Below are 24,424 nucleotides of genomic sequence, written 5' to 3'. Positions count from 1 at the left end.
ATTGAAAATAACTTAGCGATGGGTAATTTTTTTTGCCGTGCTTAAATGCAAACTACTTTGAGCCGGTTTACCCAAATTTGGCTTATCGTACGGAACATGGGAGATGAGTGAAAAGAACTTAATTTTGGGTTGTTTTGAATTTCTGTGTACGTCAGGCGGGCCGTATTTAAATAAGGCCCGTGATGTTGCCTACTGTCAAACTTATAGGATTGATATGGGTTGCCAGCCTCCTGGATCCAATACATGTTTGCTCTTCTCCAAGCGCGCGCTTGTGTTGGTACAAGCGCTACTCGCATCTGTCAGCTGATACTAACTACATTACACCGTAAAAGCGTTGGCAACAAATTATTCTTTCGCTTCTTGAAACCCATTTTCGCACTATTTTCGCAGAATATTTCGAATTGAAATACCAAAAGATTGGAATCACTAGAGGATAAATTGTTTAAAAATGACTAGAGAAAAATATGCGTGGAATCATCGGGAATGCGTTCCCGGGTGCAATGATTTCGTGAGTACGTTCCAGTTAAAGATTGTTGAAAAGCGTATTTGTGGTGATGCAAATTATGGTTTTGATGACGCATGACTGCAAACATGTTGTATATCCAAATGAAACATATTACATACTAAATACGCACAGGGCATCGTCTGCTGACCATTGCCACGGGTATATCGTGCGTGGGAGTTCCAGGTACCCGGTTCAAGCTTTAGTTGGCGGCGGTGGCTCTTCTTGACCCCCTGAGTAGTAAGTGTGAATAAGGGCGTCTATATGATGTTTTGCTGTACCTGTTGTGGATATCTAGTGGATCCTGTTCCCTTAACTTGTTGAGGACATCCTGTTTTGCCTCAAAAGTTAACCTTTTTGGAAGTACTAGTATTCACAAGATAAAGGGCACCATTACGGAGGATGAGATTTGATGAAATTATTCGCAGTTGTACTTGTCAAACGCCCCGGCTGGGTGAGAAATAAAGGGTGACACACACACACACACACACACACACACACACACACACACACACACACACACACACACACACACACACACACACACACACACACACATACAATATACGCAAGTTACAGAGAGGAGCGCAGGGTGGTGTTCCGAGAGGCCAGGGCTGCACTGAAACGAAAGATAAAGCTGAGCAAGTCAAATAGTTTCAAGGAGCTGTGCCGCGACGCCGATGCCAACCACTGGGGCAACGCATACCGAGTCGCGATGGCAAAGATCAGAGGTCCAACGATGCCGGTTGAAATGTGTCCCGTGGAGGGACTTTTCCCACAGCATGACCCAACGAACTGGCCACCTACACCATATGGCGAGGAAGATGAAGACAACGTTGAACAAGTCTCCAACGAGGAACTCATAGCAGCAGCGAAAGGGTTGAAGGCGAATAAAGCTCCCGGCCCGGATGGAATTCCCAACGTGGCGTTGAAGGCGGCGATCCAGACGTTCTTGGAGAAATGACGAAATGCACGGAGAGTGAACACGGATTGTCGGAGAGGCAGTTTGGATTCCGGAAAGGGAGATCGACGGTGGATGCAATTCGGACAGTGATTGACAGAGCCGAGAAAGCTTCCAAACAGAAGCGGAGAGGAAATCGATACTGTACCGTGATTACGATCGATGTGAAGAATGCATTCAGTAGAGCCAGCTGGGAGGCCATCGCCAAGGCGCTCCATAGAATGAGGGTTCCAGGCTACCTCTGCAGGATTCTAAGTAGTTACTTCCAGAACCGGGTCCTGGTATACGCGACAGACACGGGGCAGAAATCGCTTAGAATCACGGCGGGAGTTCCACAAGGCTCCATTCTAGGTCCCACGCTGTGGAACGGAATGTACAATGGCGTGCTGACGCTCAAGCTGTTCAAAGGAGTTGAGATTGTTGGCTTTGCGAACGATGTCGTCTTGACGGTAACCGGTGAGACGCTGGAAGAAGTGGAAATGCTGGCGGCCTAGGCGATAGGTACGATTGGTAACTGGATGCAAGGAGCGAAGCTGCAGATAGCCCACCACAAAACAGAAGTGATGTTGGTCAGTAACTGCAAAGCAGTGCAGCGGGCAGAAATCACCGTTGGAGTGCACACCATTGTTTCGAAGCGAGTGCTGAAGTATCTGGGAGTGATGATCGACGACCGGCTAAGCTTAAACAGCTGCTTGCGAGAAGGCGGCGAAGGTCATCAACGCAATAGCCAGAATCATGCCGAACAATTCCGGTCCAAGCAGCAGCAATAGGCGTCTTCTGGCTAGTGTGTCCAGCCTGGATTGAAGCGCTGAAAACGAAGCAGAACCAAAGGAAATTGAGCAGTACGTTCCGGCTCATGGCCATGCGAGTCGTGAGTGCGTACAGAACCATTTCGATGGAGGCAGTATGCGTTATCACCGGTATGATCCCAATCGGCCGGGGGAAAAGGGCAAGGCGTCCAAGGAGGTTTTAGTGCGGTAAGAATCCTACACACCGTGTCACCGCGACTGTGCGCCCAGTCGTCAAGCGGTGGCACGATGGCCTTTTTAAAAGTTTTCTCCTTGCCAAAAAAAAACATACGCAAGTCAAATATGAGCTTTCATACTAAATACTTGTGTAATTGATGAGCAAAGTTAACGACCACTATGATTGTGGTTCTAAAATTTAACTTGGAAAATGGTTTGTGGAAAATTTAAATAATAAATCAATCTTATAAAAATTCCTAAAAATTGATGAAGTGAGTCATTTTGAACCGATCCACTTTCACCTCAATAGTTGCGATAACTATAAAGTTGTCAATAGTTAAGAGGTGCATAACAATAACACTTCCCAACCGTTATGTCTCAAATGAATTCTGAAGGATTAAACTTTTTCTAAGGCAGTTACACACCCTGTGTAACAGCCTTAGAAGCTTCTGTAAATTTAACATAAGAAAATCTTATCGTTAAATTTATTTTTTATACCCTTTATTTAGATCAAACAGTTTCAATAACAGTCACTTTTGTGGCGTAAATCTCTGCACGGTAATACATTCCACTTAGCATAAGCAATGCGAGCGCAAGCAAGTGAAATAAAAATTATCCATCACCTTCAATTGTGGCATAAATATTTACACCAGATGCACAGTTAGTAAAAACCCAAAAAGTACCATTACTTTTGCTCCTTGATTTGAGAAATTTATTTACATTTCGCCCCCATCATCGAACGGCAAAAACCACACCAGCAGCCGTGTGGCGGTCGAACAGTATGCAATATTTACCTAGGAGCTAGCAATCTGTCCAACATCTTCTAAAATCAACGCTGGAGGTACAGTCCAATCGTGATAATCCGAAAACTACCCATAACTTAAAACCACTTGAATGATTTGAGTTAAATTCGTTTCGGATTAGCGAGCAAGAACTGTACATTCTGACGTCCGAGTCTTCATTTATTTACTGCAATCTAAACCGGACACAAATGGCGAAATTTGGCAAACATTTTTTCAAGCCGGGAAATGTTCGTGCAAACAAACGGCGGATGCGAGTGATGGAAATGTGAGGCAGTTGAATTTGATTTTTTCGAAATTTGAACAACTGTCTTCAACAACACTAATGACTAGGTACCTACTAGGATTCGCTGTTGGCATGTCTGGAACAAATAAACATTTGTAGTGTGAAAACTTAAAAGTTGCCTGTTTTCCATACTGACTGCCATATTCAGTACACGTGGCTCGATCGCGTGACCATACGAGGAGCTGAACTGTACATAAATACAAGAGTTGAAGGTTGTCTTCCATGTCACCACTGACTGTATTATATCGGAACAAGCCAGCTGGTCTGCCTCCATGGCCTACTGGCTGCCGTCGGTTCTCCGTCATTTTCTGCTGTTATTGTTATTGATAACGAACGACGGCGACGAACGACAATGTCTGCTACGATGAGGATGATGATGATGAAAAACGGCTTGCACACGAGGGACTGACATTTGGTCGGACGTCCGGATGGATGGAGTGAGAAAACAACGAGGTTATGTAAGAATATAATCAGCTTATTGCACACGGGCTGGGGTTTCGACGGATACCGGACCGTCCCACCGTCGAGCGGCCGGCCGATATGGCTCAAGCATGGAAATGGGTTAGCTATAATGTGACTGCATACTGCATGTTTTGAAGAATTGTAGGTTTGGGATAACGCTTGTTGTCAGCACAAATCCCAATGAATTAGTTCAAATCCACTTTGAATCACTTTGACTACAATGCAGTTTAGCTACCATGCATCTCCATTGAATGCAATCAAGTACCCTCTTGAAAGCAGCTGCTACAACCAAAGTAATAGCTTCAATTGCCTCCGCTGCCGGAGGCAATGTTTGTTCAATTTGTTGGTTGTTGGTAAATACTCCTCCATAAAATTTCACTACATTCATTTCTGCTAGGGTCGTAGGATACAAAGCAACCGCCTGCCGGCCCCAGGCTAATCGACAATCCCGTCTACTCGGTAAATCTCAATTATTATCAATTCCATGTTGACTTTTTAAGGCCACCACCACCACCTAATCATATTACAATTATTCAACCAACTGAAATATACTGTCAACCCAACTATGTACGTACGTAAGTTTATTATTCAGGAAAAGTTTGGATTTCCCGTTTATAAGCGAATACAATCATTCCATATATTTGTTACATTTGGCTTAAATGCCCTAAATGTGATCTTTAAAAGGTTATTTATGGTCAAGCATTAATCCAAGATATTTCACTTGGTTTGACCAAGAAATTGGAACTCCGTTCATAGTGACTACGTGCCTACTAATAGGTTTCAAAAAGGAAGCTCTAGGCTTATGTGGGAGCATTATAAGTTGAGTTTTGGAAGCGTTGGGAGAAAGCTTCCATTTTTGTAAATAAGTAGAGAAAATATCAGAACTTTTCTGCAGTCTGCTGCAAATAACACGAAGACTTCTTCCTTAAACGCCTGTGTCATCGACGAACAAAGATTTATGGCAACCCTGAGGCAAATCAGGGAGACAGAGGTGAAAATGTTATACAATATAGGCCCTAGAATGCTACCCCAAGGAACTCCAGCTCTAACAGGAAGTCGATCGAATTTGGAATTCTGATAAAATATACCTGTAGAGTGCTGTCAGTGAAATAATTTTGAACTAGTTTCATAACATAGAGTGGAATATTCAACGTTTTCATTTAGCTACCTTCATGTCAAACACTGTCGAATTCTGTTTCCACAGACATCAGAGTATACTGTGAAGGGCAGTACGCTGCAGAGATGGCGGTAGTGTGCAAACGTCAAACGCAAGGGAATTGAGTATGCGCGCCACAGGTGGTGGTACTACCAACTAAAAACACATTTTAATTGACCATTAAATGCCTGTTCGATGCAAAACTTGCGCGTGTTATGTCTGTTTGTCTGTACTGTTTCTATGTCTAGAAGAGCAACTCCAGTTGAGCAGCTTTCAGATTTGTTTGCTAGAATTAAATTGGTAACTCTTAAGAGTTGATGAGTAAGTTGCGAAATCCAAACTACTCATCTGCAAAAATTGACTTCGTTTTGATGTGAAGCATAATTCTGTTCAAAATTATCTTTCGAAAAAGTTTACCTATTGAAGAAAGCAAACTTATTGGACGGTAGTTAGAAGCTTCAGCTGGATTTTTATCCGGTTTCAACATTGGAACAACAACATTTATCAGGAAAGTATACCGAATGGAAACATCTGTTCCCGAGAGAAAATATTCAGATGCTCCCGAGCAACCTGATTCTGAAATGATTGGAACTCTCGAATGGCTTAGCAAGTTTCTGAGCTTGTCCCAAATTAGTGATCAAAATTTTACCACCTTCTGGAAATATGCTTTTGAGTTCTTTTTTTTATATTTTGTGAGCTTCCAAAAGGGTTTGCAACTCGGGTCTAATTTCGACACATTATTTTCAAAGGTTTCGTTCCTCAGGGCAGATAATCGCTTCTTGCCAATCCCGCCAGATAACTTTCATGGCAGGATAGCGTATTTGATATTGCCGCCTACGGACATTTTGTCAGACGGATCAAGAGCTGAAGATCGTCGTCTATTTTAATTGATTCGTATGCAACCTCGCATTTTGATACTGAGGCAGCTCTTGCTTCAACTATAGAAGTAGTCAGAGATGCAAGAGCATAATTAACATCATCTTTGGTTTGCAAAGGAATGTTTGTATCAAAGCTATATTCCATAGATGTTCGATATTGTTCCCAATCAGCTCTATGGTAATTAAAAAGTAGAGCTGTTGAGATTAGAAATTATTTCTTAGGATATTTCAAAAGTTACTGGAAGGTGATCAGAACCGAAGTCAGCATGGGTAACCAATTGGCTACAAAGTTGAATCAGTTAAGACCAAATCAATAGTTGAGGGATTTCTTCCATGAGCGGTGTTTTGCATTAAAATCATCATGTGAATTTAGACCTATGACGGGTAAGTTTCTGAAGGTCACCCTTGAGCAAATTCTTTTGCTAGCCTACGCATTGGAATGGCAAATAGGCAGCTATAAACGTAAGTTGGCCAAATTTTGTTTCAACAGAAACTCCCAAAGTTTCAAAAACTTTGGTTTCAAATGAAGAAATAATTTTATGTACTTTAACCAAGGGGTAAGTCACTCAGCACATTGTGCTGAAATTAGATTCGGCACAATCTCGAAGGCATTGGATTGTTGTAAATAAAATGGAAGCACTGCTGGACAACTGTCATTGTAGCTGTTCACAACATTACATGCTGCTTGACTGTATATTCAGGAACATCCTCTAATTGAATATACCAGAGGAACTAAGACCAGCAGTTCACCTCTCGGTTCACTTAATTCAAATAATGCAGCAACTCACACAAAACAAACTACAGAAGTCATATTCATCACCCTCTATATTCGGTCTCCATCAATGTTCCCCACCGGTTCCATTCATTTTGGCTTTTCACATCACGAAAAGCTAGGTTTTTGGTCTGCCTTAGAGGACTTTTATTATCCTATGAAAACAAGACAAATTGCGCACACCCGCGACTTCCCGCGTCATCCTCAATCGGCTGGCGAACGAATACTATGAATTTGAGCATCATCTACAACCGATGTAGACATTGCATTTCTCCTTGGTTGCCACTAGACCGATTTATCCTTGTGATTTCAAGCCAACACATTCAAGGTGTCAGAAATACCGGGTTGCCGGGTTGGGTATTTTACAAACAATCGCAGCTTGCTCTATGACCAGCACAATCGGCACATTTGCGGCGCACTGACAAACAAGTTGATCCAAGATTGGTGTGTGGAGTGACGACGTACCTCTTGACTTTAACTATATTTATGTTTGTATTAGTTCTGCATGAAGTTAACGATTTTACATAGTTGAAGATGCCAAGATTCCAATAATTTTGCCAGTGGTGGCGAGGGGGGATACCCCTCACCATTCCTCTCCAACGGGGGGGGGGGGTTTGTAAAGAGAGATGATTAACCCGATTCGTACCTTCCTTAAAGTTGTCCTTGCTCGCTTTCTACTCTATATACACAATTTTCACACGGCCGTACTCTAAGGAACTATCAACTCTATACTTTCATCTCCTCATTTATCGTATAAAATGACCACTGTCTGTTTTTTTTTAATCTTGGCATCTTCAACTATATGTAAGAATTTTCTGTTTAATTCGTCTATGAACAATGATGGCAACGCCACCACAGGTTCCATCAAGACGATCATTTTGATAAATGAAATAATTTGCGTCCCTTTTAACCTTATGATCGGGCTTAAGGAACGTTTCAGTTATAACGGCAATATGCACGTTATGAACTTTCAAAAGGTTAAATAGCTCGTCTTCATTATCTTTAAGAAATCGAGCATTCCAATTCAAAATATTTAATGATTTAAAATCCATTACTGAATTTCAGTCATGACGATATTGTTCGCAAATTTTAATCCAGTTAGAATAGCATCAAACATGTAGTTAGTTTTAAGCATATCAGTAATCATGTCAATTAATGATTTCTGTAAAAATTCCATTTTAGGAGCAGTAATGCTTCCTAAGCCAAAATTTCCGTTAGAATTATGTTGGCTAGTATTTTGATTTCTACCCGCTGCAATAGCATCCTAGGTGGCTCCATTTACTCACTGAACATTATTAGCAGCGAGTGGAGCAGGTATAGATGAAGAATTTGAAGCAGGGGTGATATTTGTACCTACGGGTACGAATATAGAATTTGTTCCTCGCTGACCGTTGTTTACAGCAGAGAAAATTGTACCTGGCCGGAAACGTCGAGCGTTTCCTACCTGTCGCTTAGAACGAGTTTGTAGGATCGCTTTACAGATCTTACATTTCCAAAAATTGGTTTTATGAAATCACCACAATTCTTGCATTTAGCTGGCATGTAGCAATTTTTAGTTCCGTGACCTCATCCCTGGCGCTTACGGCACTGGGTGAGGTTTTGGAAATTTCCTCCAGTCTTCCTGAAGTGTTCCCACTTCACCCGGACATGGCGCATAAGGCTAGCTTTTCCTAAGGCCTTAAGGTTGTTTAGTTCACTAGACTTAAGGTTCAATTTACTTTCATGCATTTTCGAAAAATTCAAAAGCAGTTTTTTTCGACGCATTATTTCAGATTGCTAAAAGCTCGCGTGATTTTGTGTCGAATAGCAAAAGGAATCGAATAGTGCGAGCATTTTGCAATCTGAACTAATGCGTCGACTAAAACTGCTCTTGAATTTTTCGAAAAAGCATCAAAGTAAATTGAACCTTAAAGCGTACTAAATAAAAATCATTAGAAATCCCGCTGTGCGAATTGCCAGGACGGGATTTCATTTTCATTTTCATTACTTGGAATGGCACAACTCCAAGTAATTTTGCCAGTTCATCTTTGATCTGATCCAGGGATTCACCATTGGATACGCCTTTCAAATTTGTGTTGCTTCTCAGTAAGATACTGAAGAAGGCGTTTGAATCCGTCCATGCTTTCAGCCAATACACGGCGTTCATCCCGACGGCCAATTTGAAGTGAAAACTTGAATTTAACGAAGTTCAAAAGTTACGTGCGAAGAGCATGGAAATCGGAAGTGGTTATCACAATAAGGGGGACCTTTTTCTTCGTGGCATTAAGCCGGGAAAGTTTACTGGAATTTTGCCTGGATGATGGATCATTCTCATAATTCGTGGTCAAATAAATTTCATCAGAAGGGGGAACAAGCGATTGCCCTTTTCTTCTGCGTTTAGGCGCCATGGCGGCAGTAAAACGTTCATCCAAATCGACTTCCAAGCAGATTAAGATAAGAATCTGAAGGATCGAAGAGGAATTTTCCAAATCGATATCCAAACAGGATCACCTCGGGTAGGGTCCAAACAAGGATCGAAAGGGAGTAAGAGTCGAACAAGGTAGAAATTTACAGATATATTGAGCTAGCACTGAAAAGTGCTGTTTAAATTTGTTGTAGCTTTAGGTAGCAGTAACACTTCCTTCAGCAAAAATCAAATAGCTCCGCACGGCAAGAGAGCACGATGCGGACTCGTCGCATTGATGATTCACTTCGCTTATGTGTTAGTGTTCAAATACTTGCCAGAGAAGAGGTAAGAAGTAGAACTAATTACAGTTCGCTTTGTAAACCAAAAACTCATATTGATTGACTGTGTAAATGAAATACAAAACTGACTTCTCTGACGTTTGTGAATTGCACAAGTATTAGTGCAGAAATTTGGATAATTTCAAAGGTTTTCTTGCACTAATACTTATAATTTAACCAAAGTTCTGCACTAATAGTGTTAACTACCCCATTTCCGGCCTATTAAGCACAACCCGCATTTAGTCTTTCTTAATCTAGCGCAGTTTAGTACCAAACGCAATGTTATTATTACTGATAGCTTCCAAATTTATTTACCTTTCCGTACGTATCGTAAGAATTGATAAAGAGAAACCAATCGTTGAGATATTGTCAAAAGTCTAACGCTGCTTCTTGACGCCAAACTCGGCCTACGGATTCTAAACTCGGCCTAACGTATTGAAACGTCAATGAATTCTATTCGGCCTATCGGATGAAGATAAAATTTGATTCGGTCGGAGCGCTTCTTTTGTTTTTGGGAATAATGGGTGCAAACCTTCATATCACGCGTTCTCATTGACTTCGTTCGGTAGCTTATTAACTTAAGTGTCGTACGAAACGCATAATTGACTTGTTAACTCTGAAATCATGGATTTATTTGAAGTTTTCTGTTCGATAGGCCCAAAATGGGCGATTAGGCCGAAGTAGTTCTCTACCCTACTTGCACATTTCACAAACGTCAGAGAAGTCTATAGAAAATATAATGCTTGAAAACCACAAGAAAAAATATATTTGATTTTTTATTGGGGTTTGGTCATGATATATGGTTGCGTTAAAATCTTTTTTTTTAACTAGTTCGTTTATTTACTAGGCTCAGTCGCGTGTGACACTTTGCGGAGCCAAAAATCAAGTATTGGGTACCAATTACTCGAGGCGGGCTTGGGGTTAATGGGTAACAATTTCGATTGGAAGAAACTAGGTAGGAAACAGGTTTCTGAAGCTTCCTTATGATACTACTCTCGAACGGTTGACCAAATCCTGGCTGGGCAGGGGCAAGTAGCACAGAAACAGGAAGATAATAAGACTGGGACACAATGGCTGGAATTTTTTTGGAAAGAAGGGGATGGTCACATCAAACTCTAACAAACAAAGGAATTCGTAAATCGCCTGCATGTAGGGAAGATCACGGGTTCCCAATACATCTCTTACTTCACGGAAGGGTTGTCTACCTCGGGTCACTAGGGTATCCAACAGTCGTTCTCTGGAGGCGTCATTACCCGGGCAATATCAAGCTGCGTGCTCGATGTCATCATATCCGGTTCTGCACCTACAACGACGACGACGTTTATTCTGTAGAGATTGCGTCTAGCGAGTAGCGCTCTCGAAGAAACATTTAGAGTAATGGAACGTAACCACCGCCCAAGAGAGTTACTTGTCCAATCGTTTTGCCAACTTAAAAGATAGCTCTGACGTACTAATGGGAAAAATTCATCATGTGAAATTCTTCTATCATAAATCTCACCTTGTTGTGCGCCCACCTTTGCGAGAGAGTCTGTCTTCTCATTACCTGGGATTGAGCAATGTGAGGGGACCCATACAAAGGTAATCCTGTATGATCTTTCGACCAGCAAACTCATCTGCTCCCTTACCCAAGTAACAATTCAAGCTGAACAGTAAGAACAGAAGCTGATTATTGGTTGATCTAAGGTGTACAAAGCTGATTAACAGCAGGCTGAATACATAGTTGATTAGTAGTGCGTGAAGTTAATTGTTTCCCCATAATTCAAGCCCATAGTTAGCTGATCTAAAGATCGAACAAGCCTTAGCTTAACACTGCTCCACAAATCAGCAATGCACTACAACTATTTTGATAGGCTGATTTGTTAAATGTAGTCAGTGTCACTCGTTGCATTTCCGGCATTTTAGTTCTTCTAAATTCAATGCCTACCTTTTTAATCCCAAGCAGCGGCAGCAGTAGAGACAAGGTAGATGAGCTTTTTACGAATAGCTCCAGGTAGAAGTGGGCTGCGACGACGTCGGAAGTATTAACATTTGTTTTGACTGCTATACAGTTTTGGTCACGAACTGCTCATTTGCTTATAACTTTGCACACAGTTGACGGAACATAGTTCTTTTTGACCCAGTAGACAGAATAGAGTGTAAGCTTGTTATAGATATGTAAAAAAAAGTAGATTTTAACGCTAGTAGTAAACTGTATTTGTTTTTGCGTTGTAAAAATGAGGTGAGAAATGCTCACTACACATCTCGGAATTTAATTGTTACATTGATTAGTGTTGATTCAAATGTTAAGCTTTACCTAATCTTCGCATATCTATAGTAAACTATGAGTCTAATCTATCAATTACTTTAAAGAAAAATAAATTTCAACATCTGAGTGAAAAGTTATTACCAAATGACCAGTTGGCGTGTACAACTGTGCATGCCAAGCATGTCCACATGACCATCGAAATAAATCGCACACTTGTTGTTGTTTACAATTCTGCATTGCTGTATAATACTCTTCCGGTTGCTGTTATTCAACTTAAATTTGACGTATTTCAAGTTAATGATCATACCTTTTGCCACACATATGCTTGAGTGGTCCAGTAGGTATAATTGATGCCTGTGAATCAGCAACTGCCGGTTCGAATCCCGAAATGCATAGGTAATTTCTAGACTTATAATAACACTATAAATATCTAAATCCAATTAGTTAGTTAGCACCTTGTTGCAGTCCCATAAAATATATAAGATATGAAGCGGTCTTCAATTATTTTATTTTTTCTAAATAAAACCAGAAGGCTGAACAAGGGTTGGAAAAGACTGTTATGTAATGCCTTAAAAAGCTTATAATTTATATAACTGTTAAGCTTTTGGCTGATTAAAATCACCAGATTTAGATGTTTAAAAGCTGAACAAAGGTTAACGTGATATATATACAACAATTATTCAAACAAAGGCTGAATTAAAATCTATTGAACACCACTTGTTAAGTATCGAATTGCTACCTGGGTACATTTGAAAGGAAATAAGATGAGTGCCTAGCTTGTTTCATCGACCGAATAGCCTCAATCGAACTGAGACTAACCGAGATGATGAAGTTATGGTCTGTGGGCATGTCGGAAATCATCCCCAATGCGAAGTTGATTGTTGCTAGCTCAGTTTCCGAATGGCGGTTGAGTATTCATTGAAAACACCGATGCCAAAAAAAAAATATATATATAGGGGAATTGCCTCTAATGTTGGATTATGGATCTAAGTTTAGGCCTATCGATAAAAATCTACTATTTATCAATTTTATCTGGATGAACGCGTCATCGGGGCGGAACTAATGGATATTTTTAGTCGCTATTGAAAATTTAGTCGATTTCTGAATTTATGTATGGGCCCAAATTAGGGGCATTTAAGCCGACATTACATCCATTTCCCCTATATATTTGAATTTGTTAAAGATTTGTTACATTATTTTCTAGGTGATCAGCTTCCTGAACTTGATTATATCATAATCAGTTATCCATAACCAGGCTTGTTTTAATCTTGTTATTTTATTGTTATACCCTTCTGGTCGGGTAGTAGTAATATTTTCCAGACAATCCCTGTTTTTTTTTAATTCTCTCTGTATCTATAAACTGAAAAACAACTGTATAATTAAAAACAAAATAAACCACTTGAAAAATAACGAAGAAGATGGCTGCGATACGATACCAGATGGTAACCCTAATGATAAATAGCAATCATCTAATATCCACTCCATCATTGCGGAGAAAGTTTCTGCACCAAAGTATTGCAATAAAAATTCTAAAATTAGCTCAAATTGCTTGCTAAGACAGCGTTGCATCGGATCGTAACAAAATCCGTTTCGTTCCACCTGCTGCTTGCCCCCCCCTCATAATAGTCCTTGCTCTAACGGTTCTTTTTTTGTTTGTGTCTATTTCTGTCCACAGGTGTGCCGGTGCTTCCAATCGAGGAAATGTTTCGAATTATGAGTGGTCATCATCACCATCACCATCATCATCGTCGTAGTCGACATCAGCTAAACAATCGGCAGCAGCAGCAACAGCAATAAATCCGATGGGCTACCGCCAACAGCCATGTGCAACCAAGATGCCCCAATGGGAGCAGAAGCAATACTTGTACCGAGTATTAGTCCTACTGCACCGTACATATAGCACCATGTACTGGGATGTGAGTACAGAGCAGTGAAGACAACAAACAAAACAAACAAGAAACGAATCGAAACGGGGCTGGCACGTGAACCGCAGCTAAAAGGCGTGGAAATTCAACACCTTACCAAGCCCGGCCTCAGAGAAACCACAAGGAGCAGGAGAGCGCGGCGACAGGAAAAGAACTAAGGAAACAAGCCAGCACTTTCATCCCTACCCCCCCCCATCCCAACGGTATCGCGTCCTTGTCTTACCGGGCACAGAGAAGAAAGGAAAGCTTGAGCGCCATGTTGATAAAGGAGTATCGAATACCGCTGCCGCTGACGGTGGAGGAGTATCGAATAGCGCAGCTCTACATGATAGCGGTAAGTTTCTGTGGTGGTATTGGGACAGGGAGGAGGAAGGGGGGGAGGTGCTGCTTATGACGTCTTTTTCGGGAAAATGGTTCTTTTAGTCGTTGGCGTGTGTGGAACATTGCACGATGCTTGGGGTGTGATTAAATTGTACGTTACTAAGCGAGAATGAGGTGCGGGTCCTTTGATGATGACTTATGTGTAAAACTTTAAAATGCTTTTTACGGGATCTTTTGTGTACTGGTAGCAAGTCACTTTTTTAGGAACAAGTCTCTAAAGCACTCAGCAGTTTATATCGTAGTAAGTTTCGGGTGGTTGCTTTGAGATAAGGCAGTGACCAGCGTTAAAGCAGCCGAGAGCTTCGTTCTTCCAATTCCTTGAAGAATTGAATATTTGAATAATAATGAACACTCACTAACGATTTACTTACTTACTTATGTATTCTACACACCCCTAGTGGTGTGAAAGATTTCCATCCTGGACTGGGCGGCTGCCCGCTTTTGCCTTGACCTTGAGGTCAGATTGCTATAAATCGCAAACCTTTCCCCACATCCAGCATCCCAGTGATTTCTCGTGGAAGCGCAGAGGACTTCTCGGTTTCCGTCACAGCGAGTAACACGTCAACACATTCCTTCCCATTTCCTATTTGATCTGCATTCGGACACGGCCGGCGCTGGTATTGCTAAATATTAGATCTCCAGTTTTTACACATTGAGGATGAATGTTAGTCCCAAACATCATCTGTTGGTTCTCTGTGTAATTGCAGCTGATCTGGCAATGCAAGATCAACAACCGAGGGACTCTTGGAACTCGTTGACCTGCTCCTGAATCATGCGGAGTGTGACAGAATGGTCCACACAAGATCTTCCAGCACGGAATCCTGCCTGCTGCCGCCGGAGAGTCCCGTCGCTCTTCTCTTGTATTCAGGATAATTTTGCACAGAACTTTGAGAACAACACACAGTAACATGATGCCTCACCAGTTGTCGCACATAGTAAGATCCCCCTTCTTAGGAACCTTCACTAAGACGCCCTGCATCCAGTCGGCCGGAAAAGTCGCGGTGTCCCAGATATTACAGAATAGTTTATGCTAAATTTGTGCCGATAGCATTGGATCAGCTTGGGGCATCTCTGCTGATATGCGATCGACCCCGGGAGCCCTGTTGGATTTCATACTTCGGATAGCTCCTTCAATCTCCTGCACTGATGGGGCCCCGGAGTTGACGGCTTTCTCCCCTTCGTCAGCCAGGGAGTCTACCCACGCTCGCTTGTCCCGTCTTGAAGAGCGTTTGACTTCCTTCTCTAGAGCCGAATATCGTTGACGGACTTCATTCTTGGCTCCTTTGGTTTTCGCCCGCTCTACCGCAGCTTTTGCTTCTCTACGCTCGGTTTTTCAACGAAGGATCTTTTCACAGCTTGATCTTCCAGTCGGCGTGTGTTGAATCGCCGTCCGAGCCTCTCCTCCCTCCGCTGGATCCGTGCAATGCGTAGTCGGATCTCATCGATTAGAAGGTGATGGTCAGACGCGATGTCGGCGCTGCGTTTATTCCAAACATCAAGAAGGCTGCGTCTCCATTTTCGGCTGATGCACACGGCCATACAGAACAACTCAGCGACTGAATTCAATTGACTCAGAGCATTTTCTTTCCATACGAAATTTACTCATATTTGGAAAAACCTGTAGTTACTCATTAGCTATGAGTAACTGCAGGTTTTTCCAAGTATGGGTCAATTGAGTTCAGTCACTGAGTTGTTCTGGTTGGCCGTGCAGATGTTTTCGATTTGACACTGACTAATTGTATGTGTAGTGTTAAGTGTGACTGCTTTCTCACCCCAATGAGTCTGGGTTCAATCCCAGCCGAGGTCGGTGGGATTTTTCTGAGGCATACAAATATCTGGTCACGTCTTCTTTCGGGAGGGAAGTAAAGCCGTTGGTTCCGGGCCATGTGTGTTGATGAATGGGTGCGATATCCTACGTAGGTGTGGAAGCTGCCTTTCTAAACATTCGATTGCCGCCAATGGATGGCAATCGATGTCCGTCGGTGATTGGCACTAGATTGCGGAACAAAGACCGACGTTAAATTAAGAAGAAGAAGTGATGAAAGCGAAATTTTTCCAACGCTTGCAACCCGCAGGTGATTATTTAAGGCTTGGTGTCAAGATTGTAGTCATATCATCATTAAGTTTATCGAAGGTTTAATTCACTTGCAATTCTCCCCCCGAGTTTCCTTCGAATGCTGAATTTTGCTTTAAAATTCCCTGAAAACTACCTTGGAATTCTGGATTTCGCCGTAAATTCTCCTTACAATTTTCTTGAAATACTTCTCAAAATTACCTTTAACTTCTAGTCAAATGCCTTTGAAATTCTCCGCAGCTGAACTGAATCCTCTTAGAATTATTCCTCTACAATTCTCCTCAAACTTCAAAATTCTTTAGACAGTACTTCAAAGTGTGTTGCATACGACTTGTGCTTGTATGGAAAGCTTGGGTCGAATCGGCTAGCAAAATGAACACCACAACAAAGTACATAATCAACATAGGCAAACTTTTATTTCTGCATGTTCTGCCACATCATTATCTCCTACCTGTCTCTTATTCCCTGTCCTGGCCCCCTTTCATCGCACTGTTACGCAACCCCTCTTGACCTACTGTTCTTTTCCACTATAAATAATTTTCTTCAGGTGAGTACTCACACAATATCGACCGGGTGCACCCGAATCGCGGTTCCTCTTCTGTCATCGATGCGCCGACACAACACACCACCAAACTTCACGCCGATATCCTTTAGTTGACTAGGGTACGCTTCGTGGTCGTCAAACGTCTTACTTCCTTCGTGAACAGCCGTTCTCGGCATTCAACCAGGACGAGCTCTCCTCGATACGAACGGTGCGGGTGAAAGCGAGGGAAACCAGTGTGTGCCTGAGGCTGCGACTTCGATGAAACCGGATCTGGCCGGTGTGACTACCGGAACTACGCTCTCCGAGTTTCTGTCGGTCCTACCAGCAACGTCGATCGCGTGGAATGCCGGACGAACGTCCGTTTCCTGATGCCGAGTGTTGCTACCGTAGACGTCAGCTCTCACCAGCGGATTCTCTCGGCATGTACCGAACCACGTCCGCAGCGTAATGATCTGCTCTCACTGGATGAACTCGTTGTGTGGCTGGGCCCTCCTACGATCCTCTTCCACGCAGCGAACGGTGACGAATCAAGTCTGAAAACAAAAGCCCTGAGGCGCATTGCCATATTAGCCCCAGGTTGGCGGCCATCCCATTTCGTAACTTACTTCTTTTCGAAGGCTTTGGCTTTTCACGCAGCGACTCGCTGCGGTGCTGATCGTCAATGTCAAGGTCAAATCTCGACGTGGAAGCCAATCTGTGTGAGCGTCAAACACGTCATTAGTTTCAACGTTACATCAATATTGCTGTAACCACCTTACCGGTTATTCCAATGGTATACCAGTGATTGCCGAATGTCGGATTCCTCCGTGCTTGGCTCCTAGTAGTCGCAATCCTCGATGTGTGAACCGCTCGTTCCCAGTGCGTGTATGCGTGCAGTCTGTGTGGTGCAATGCTTTTACTCGTTGTGAAGCTACGAAGGCTTTCTGAAAATGTCCACGTTCTGGTACAGTTTGCACGATGGCGACGCTTGCCAGCTCGCGTTGATTTTCCGTAGGATGGCTTTTCCGACGGTTATGTTAGCTCAGTTCAACTGGAAGCTATAGTTCGCCCAACGAGTATCAAACGCACTACCGTTTACGACCGAAACTACAGCCCGCACAATTTGATCACCTCCGAAACTATCGCCCTAACGATGACGATGCGCGTTTATGCCGTCCGCAACTGCAGGGAACCACACAACTAACTGAACCGGATTTTTTTTCCACGCAAAATGTGCGCACTACTTGCACGGGTGTCTTTCTTCTTCTCGCTTGCTGTGGCTGGTCCGATCTCCTGCGAAGCCGTGTGTGTGTGCGTGTTCGGCGGAAGAGTTGTCAGCAGTCTCCATACTGTATGATGTTAGCAATATAATTTGCTTTGCTTGTCTGTTTTCAAGTGACGTGGCCCATGCAGCATCAATTTCATAGCTGCACGCTTCAATGCATTTACTCAACGTGTGACAAAGTTTGCTCTTTCTATCGGCAAAATAGTACTCAAAATTAATACGTAACAAGTGTTAAAATCCTAAAGTGTTGCCCAAATCCAAGAGTAAAGATTTTCTTTTTAAATCAGATATCTTCAAAATTACGCCAAAAATCTGAAATCTTGAAATGATCAATATTGTAAAAAACTGGCATAGCCGCTTTAAAATTTCCTCACATAATTTTCAAAATCCGAGGTCTGAAATCTCATTCCGTTGATCTCATTGTTTTCTACAAGAATTTCTAAGTTCAATTTTCTATTCCGTCTAATGACCGAATCTATGACAAAAGGTCGAATTGAACTTAGATGAAAAAATGGTCGAAGGGACAAAAGATCGAAAGAATAAAATATCGAAGCGATAAAAGGTCGAATTGAACGTGAGGAACAACAGGTCGAATGGACAAAAGTTCGAATTAAACTTAGGGGGCAAAAACTCGAATTGAACATAGATGGACAAAAGGTCAAATTTAACATAGAGGGACAAAACGTCGAAAGGACGAAGAGTCGAATGAACAGAAGGCCGAATTGAAATTAGAAGGACAAGAGAACGAATGGACAAAAGGTTGAATTTAACATAGAGGGACAAAAGGTCGAATGGACAATTGTTCGAATTGAACTCAGAGGAGTAAAAGGTCGAAGGCAAAAAGGTCGAATTGAACTTACAGGGACAAAGAAGTCGAATGGACAGAAGGTCGAATTGAAATAAGAAGAACAAAAGGTCGAATGAAAAAATGTTTGAAGTGAACTTATAGGGATAAAAGTTCGAATAGAACTTAGAGGGACAAAGAGTCGAATGGTCAAAAAGTCGAATTTAACTTAAAGGGACAAAATGTCGAATGAAAAAATGTTCGAATTGAACTTATAAGGATAAGAGGTCAAAATGAACTTAGAGGGACAAAAGGTCGAATGGACTAATGTTCGAATTGAGTTTATAGGGATACAAGGTCCAAGAGACAAAATGTCGAATAGAACTGAGAGAAAAAAAAAGTCGAATGGACAGAAGGTCAAATTGGGATTAAAAATAGAATGGACAAAAGGTCGACTTGAACTTATAAGGACAAAAGGTCGAATGAACAAATGTATATATAAAAATGTATATAGGGATAAAAGGTCGAAAGAACAAAAGTTCGAAAGGATAAATGGTCGAAGGGACAAAAGTACGAATTAAACTTAGAGGGACAAAAGGTCGAAGGGACGGTAAAGTCGAAAGGAAAGAAAGTCAAATTGAAATTAGAGGGACAAAAGGACCGAATGGATAAAAGGTCGAATTTAACATATAGGGACAAAATGTTGAATGAACAAATGTTCGAGTTGAACTTATGGAGATAAAAGGGACACAAGGTCGAATTGAACTTAGAGGGACAAAAAGTCTAATGGACAAAAGGTCGAGTTGAACTTAGAAGGACAAAAAGTCGAATGGACAAAAGGTTGAATTGAACATAAATCGACAAAGGGTCGAATGGACAAAAGATCGAATTGAACTTAGAAGGACAAAAAGTCGAATGCACAGAAGGTCGAATTTAAATTAAAGGGATAAAAGGTCGAATTTAACATAGAGGTACATAAGCTTGAACTTAACAAAAGGTGGAATTCCGGAGTGATTTGAGATTTGGGCGTAATTGCTTTTGTAAACAAACGCGTTTCTTTTTTTTTTTTTTTTTCTTCGCTTTTCAAGCTTATTGCATATCGCAAATTAGCTTATTGCGTGTTCTCAACTTAGTGTTCTAGATGCACTTCCACAGTTATTAATTGAGAGCTTTCGATGCCTGTACCATTTTTGCATTGGTATAATTGTGTGGCAAGTCCAATCATACTTCTATGCCCAGGGAAGTCGAGAAATTTTCCAACCCGAAAAATTCCTAGACCGGACCGGGAATTGAACCCAGCCACCTCCAGCATGGTCTTGCTTTGTAGCTGCGCCTTTGCCGACTGAGCTAAGGGAGACCCCAAACGCGTCAATCACTGATTTCTCTCGAAAAAAAAAGCTCAATCTCGTAAACATACTATACCAAATGACATAGCGATCAATACTCTACCTGTTAGTGTTATTAGTTTTTGATATTGAGGTTTTATTCGTGAGAAATCGGTGATTTTGAGTTTGTTTACAAATGTAATTACGCCCAAATCTCAAATCACTCCGGAATTGAACTTAGAGGCTCAAAAAGTCGAATCGACAGAAGGTCGAATTGAAATTTGAGGGACAAAATATCGAATGGAAAAACGTTCGAATTTAACTTAGAGGGACAAAAGGTTGAAAGGAAAACAAGCCGAATGGAAAAAAAGGTCGAATTTAACATAGAGGGACACAATTTCGAATGCACAAATGTTGGAACTGAACTTAGGACTGACAAAAGGTCGAATTTGATTTAGAGGGACAAAAGGTCAAATGGACAAATGTTCGAATTGAACTTATAGGAATAAAAGGTCGAAGGGACGAAAAATCAAATTGCACTTAGAGGGAGAAAAGGTTGAATTGAACTTGGAGGGACAAAAGGTTGAATTTTAATATAGAGAGGCAAAATGACGAACTGAACTTAGAGGGACAAAAGGTCGAACGAACAAAAGTTCGAATTGAGCTTAGGGGACAAAAGGTCAAGTTGTACATACATGGATAAAAGATCGAAGGGACAAAAGGTCGAATTTTACATAGAGGGTCAAAAGGTCGAAGGGACAGAAAGTAGAATGGACAGAAGGTCGAATTTAAATTAGAGGGACAAAAGGACGAATGTACTAAACGTCGAATTTAAAATAAAAGGACAAAAGATCGAATGGACAAATGTTCGAATTGAACTTAAAAGTTGAATTAAACTTAGAGGGACAAAAGGTCGAAGGAACAAAATGGTGAATAGACAAAAGGTTGAATTGAAATTATAGGAACTAAAGATCGAATTAAACTTAGAGGGACAAAAGGTCGAAGGAACAAAATGTTGAATAGACACAAGGTCGAATTTAAATTAGAGGGACAAAAGGACGAATTTACTAAAGGTTGAATTTAAAATAAAAGGACAAAAGATCGAATAGACGAATGTTCAAATTGAACTTAAAAGTTGAATTAAACTTAGAAGGACAAAAGGTCCAAGGGACAAAAAGTCGAATGGACGGAAGGTCGAATCGAAATGAGAGAGACAAAAGGTCCAAGGGACAAAAAGTTGAATGGACAGAAGGTCGAATCGAAATTAGGGACTGTTCATATACTACGTAGACAGTTTAGGGGAGGGGGGTGTTGACAATTATCCACGGCCCATACAAATGTAAAAAAAAAATTGAATGGACAATTGTCTACGCAGGGGGAGGGGGGATCCTAAAAAAACCGTCTACGTAGTTAATGAACAGCCCCTTAGAGGGACAAAAAATCAAATTGAACTTAAAAGAATAAATGTTTGAATTGAACTTATAGGGATAAAAGGTCGAATTGAACTTAAAGGACAAAGGGTAAAATCGACAAAAGGTCTAATTGAACTTAGAGGGACAAAATGTCGAGTTGACAAAAAATCGAATGGACAGAAAGTCGAATCTAACATAGAGGGACAAGCGGTCAAATGGACAAATGTTCGAATTGGTCGAATTTAACTAGGGGGACAAAAAGTCGAAATGAAATTAGAGGGACAAAATGTCGAATTAACAACAGGTTGAATTGAAATTAGATGGAAAAAGGTTGAATGAATAAATGTTCGAATTGAACTTATAGGGACGAAAGGATAAATGGACAAAAGGTTGAATTGAACTTAGAGGGACAAAAGGTCGAAGGAACAAAATGTTGAATGGACAGAAAGTCGAATTGAAATTAGAGGGACAAAAGGACGAATGGACAAAAGGTCGAATTTAACTTAAAGAGACTAAAGGTCAAATTGAACTTAGAAGGACAAAAGGTCGAAGAGACAAAAAGTCAAATTTAACATAGAGGCACAAAAGCTCGAATGGACAAATGGTCAAAATTTTGTCGAAGTGGACATATGTTCAGAAAACCAACATCACAATTTATAAAATATTGTTAAGAAAATTTACGCTCAGAGTTTAAAAGACCTTAAAAAAAATACTCCCAAAGAACTGCTCATGGTTAAAAAAGGAATATATTCTAGAGAAATGCAGTTATTTATCTCTTAAATTGCAGTAACACGCTTAGTAACTATTTGTTACCTTAATTGAAAAATATTGAGCCACCCATTTATCCTTCAACAATGTGGCCAGTTCAGACCATTTCTAGATAGAGCTGGAATTAAGCGTAACAGCTTTGGTAAAACAATGACTTCTCTCGATGATTTCTACAAAATCAAGGCTCGCCCACGCACATCAACACCACCATCGGGTAGAGGAAGACTTCCTCTACCCCATAGTTGTATTGGATTGCGTGGACGTATCTTGAATTCCTAGAAATCTACGAGAGAAGTCATTGTTTACCAAAGCTGTTACGCTTAATTCCAGCTCTATCTAGATTTGTCCATTCGACCTTTTGTCCTTCTACTTTTTGCGATTCGACTTTTTGACCTTCGTCCTTTTGTCCTACAACGCCCATGACCCTGTCTTAGTACTTTCTCTGGTATTCCCTTAATATTTGCTTAGTAGTACTCTTGGAATCCTTCTTCGAATACTCCTAAAAATTTTCTTGGAATTTTCCTCGGCATTTCCTTCTTCTCATAATTCCTTTGGAGTACTCCTTAGATTTCTTTATTAAAGAGACTTTCAGCCGTGGGCTGGTTCGTCTCTGTTCGATCGCACCATCGGCACCGGGCTCTACTGCATTTGAATATACAAAGCACACAGCTATAAATGCCCCCCGGCCAGATGGTAGCCAAGCCCGCCATACTACATAAATAATACCACGGTATGGCGGGCTTTGCTACCATATGGCCGGGGGGCATTTATAGCTGTTTGCTTTGCATATTCAAATGCAGTAGAGCCCGGCGCCGATGGTGCGATCGAACAGTCTCTGAAAACCCCACAAAGCGGTTTCCCTAGTTAGAAAGGCTGGGAATTGCTGAAGGGAGCTCGCCGATTTATAGAGTTTGAGTCCCAGACGGGGTTCCCCTTAATACAGAGTGGTTCTTTTACAGACTTTGAAGAGTTGATTTGCTGTCACAGTTATACTCCTTAAAACTGTCCTGGAATTATTCTCAAAACATTTCCATCGAGTTCTCCTCAGAATTATCCCGGAATTTTACACAGAACTGCCTTGGAACTAGCCTTAGAACATATTTGGGGTACTTTCAATTAATTGTAATTAGAATTCCCCTCATAGTTATCTTGGAATTCTAGTTCCGTTGAAGTTCTCTTCAGACTTTTTTTCTAAATTCTCCTAAACATTCACAATGACCATTCTTCAAATTCCCTTGGAATGATTATAGAATTCTCCTCAGGAAGATAAAATGATAAAGGACGGCTTGTGCAAAAACATTACCTATTATCGTCAGGGGGTCATTGAGCGCTCTTTTTTTGCATGAAGATTTATCATCTTCCAGAGTCTCGTTTCGTTAAAATTAAGCGATGATATACTTTGATTACCCCCTGCCGATAATAGATAGAGGTATCATCGAGGTCGTCATTTACCCTACCTCAGAATTCCCCATAGAATTAAATTGATACACTCTCCTCCCTATTTCCCTAGATTTATTCTTAGGTTACACCAGGAATCAGAATGTTTTTAGAATCTAGGTTGGAAGCAACCTTTACAATTTTCTTGAAGCTATCTTTATAACTTTAGAATTATCCCTTGAATACCCTTTAAGGTGCGTCTAAAAATTCAGCAGAAATTCTCATGGAAATACTTATGATAAAACCACAAATTATGACTCCTTCCTGCAAGTTCAATAACAAGAAAATTTTCAAATCTATTCGTAATCTTAATTAATGGAAGTTCAAATTCGGCCCATTTTGGTCAATATCGATCATAAGCCTAAACAAATACATGAGTCTATAAGTCAACAAAACTTGAAATTTTAGCGAATTTGAAATGCTTTTCAGATCTAAAAGATTTAAAAAAATAATCTAAAAAGAACTTGGATAATTTGCTGTACTTTAACTGCCAATAAAAGCATAATTGTCCCATCTTTGCTTGGGCAGTTAAGGGGGTCCATAAACGAATAAGACATGTTGAAAGATGCAAAGCTTTTTAAATGATTTCAAGTTCATTTCAGTCTCCAATCTTTGAAAACATTAAATCTTTTAAAAATTACCATGCTTCCGAAATGAATAAGAATTCTTATTCTTTATTTTCTGCCCATAATGCCTTCCATTTCCTGCCCTTCTCCTTCGACCCGTGACCCACCAAGCAAACCTCACTTTATACATTTA

At 41.0% G+C, this 24,424-nt stretch overlaps 1 protein-coding gene across 4 annotated transcripts in view; it reads left to right on the top strand.

Moving 5' to 3' along the window:
• rdgB (retinal degeneration B) overlaps positions 1-24,424 on the top strand; it is a 140,992-nt gene that overhangs the window by 93,127 nt on the left and 23,441 nt on the right. For all 4 annotated transcript variants that reach the window (XM_065219282.1, XM_065219284.1, XM_065219281.1 and 1 more), the window contains one exon: positions 13,427-14,010. In XM_065219282.1, coding sequence (XP_065075354.1) covers positions 13,933-14,010 — 78 coding nt within the window. In that variant the 5' untranslated portion in view covers positions 13,427-13,932. The remainder of the gene's footprint in view (positions 1-13,426; positions 14,011-24,424) is intronic.

The sequence above is a fragment of the Ochlerotatus camptorhynchus genome, unplaced genomic scaffold (genome assembly GCF_037179485.1).
Source record: "Ochlerotatus camptorhynchus isolate MF236.1 unplaced genomic scaffold, CSIRO-AGI_Acam_v1.1 ptg000102l, whole genome shotgun sequence".
NCBI classification, from domain to species: domain Eukaryota; kingdom Metazoa; phylum Arthropoda; class Insecta; order Diptera; family Culicidae; genus Ochlerotatus; species Ochlerotatus camptorhynchus.
The sequence above is the reverse complement of the archived record's forward strand: the minus strand, read 5'-3'. Positions and strand labels throughout refer to the sequence as shown.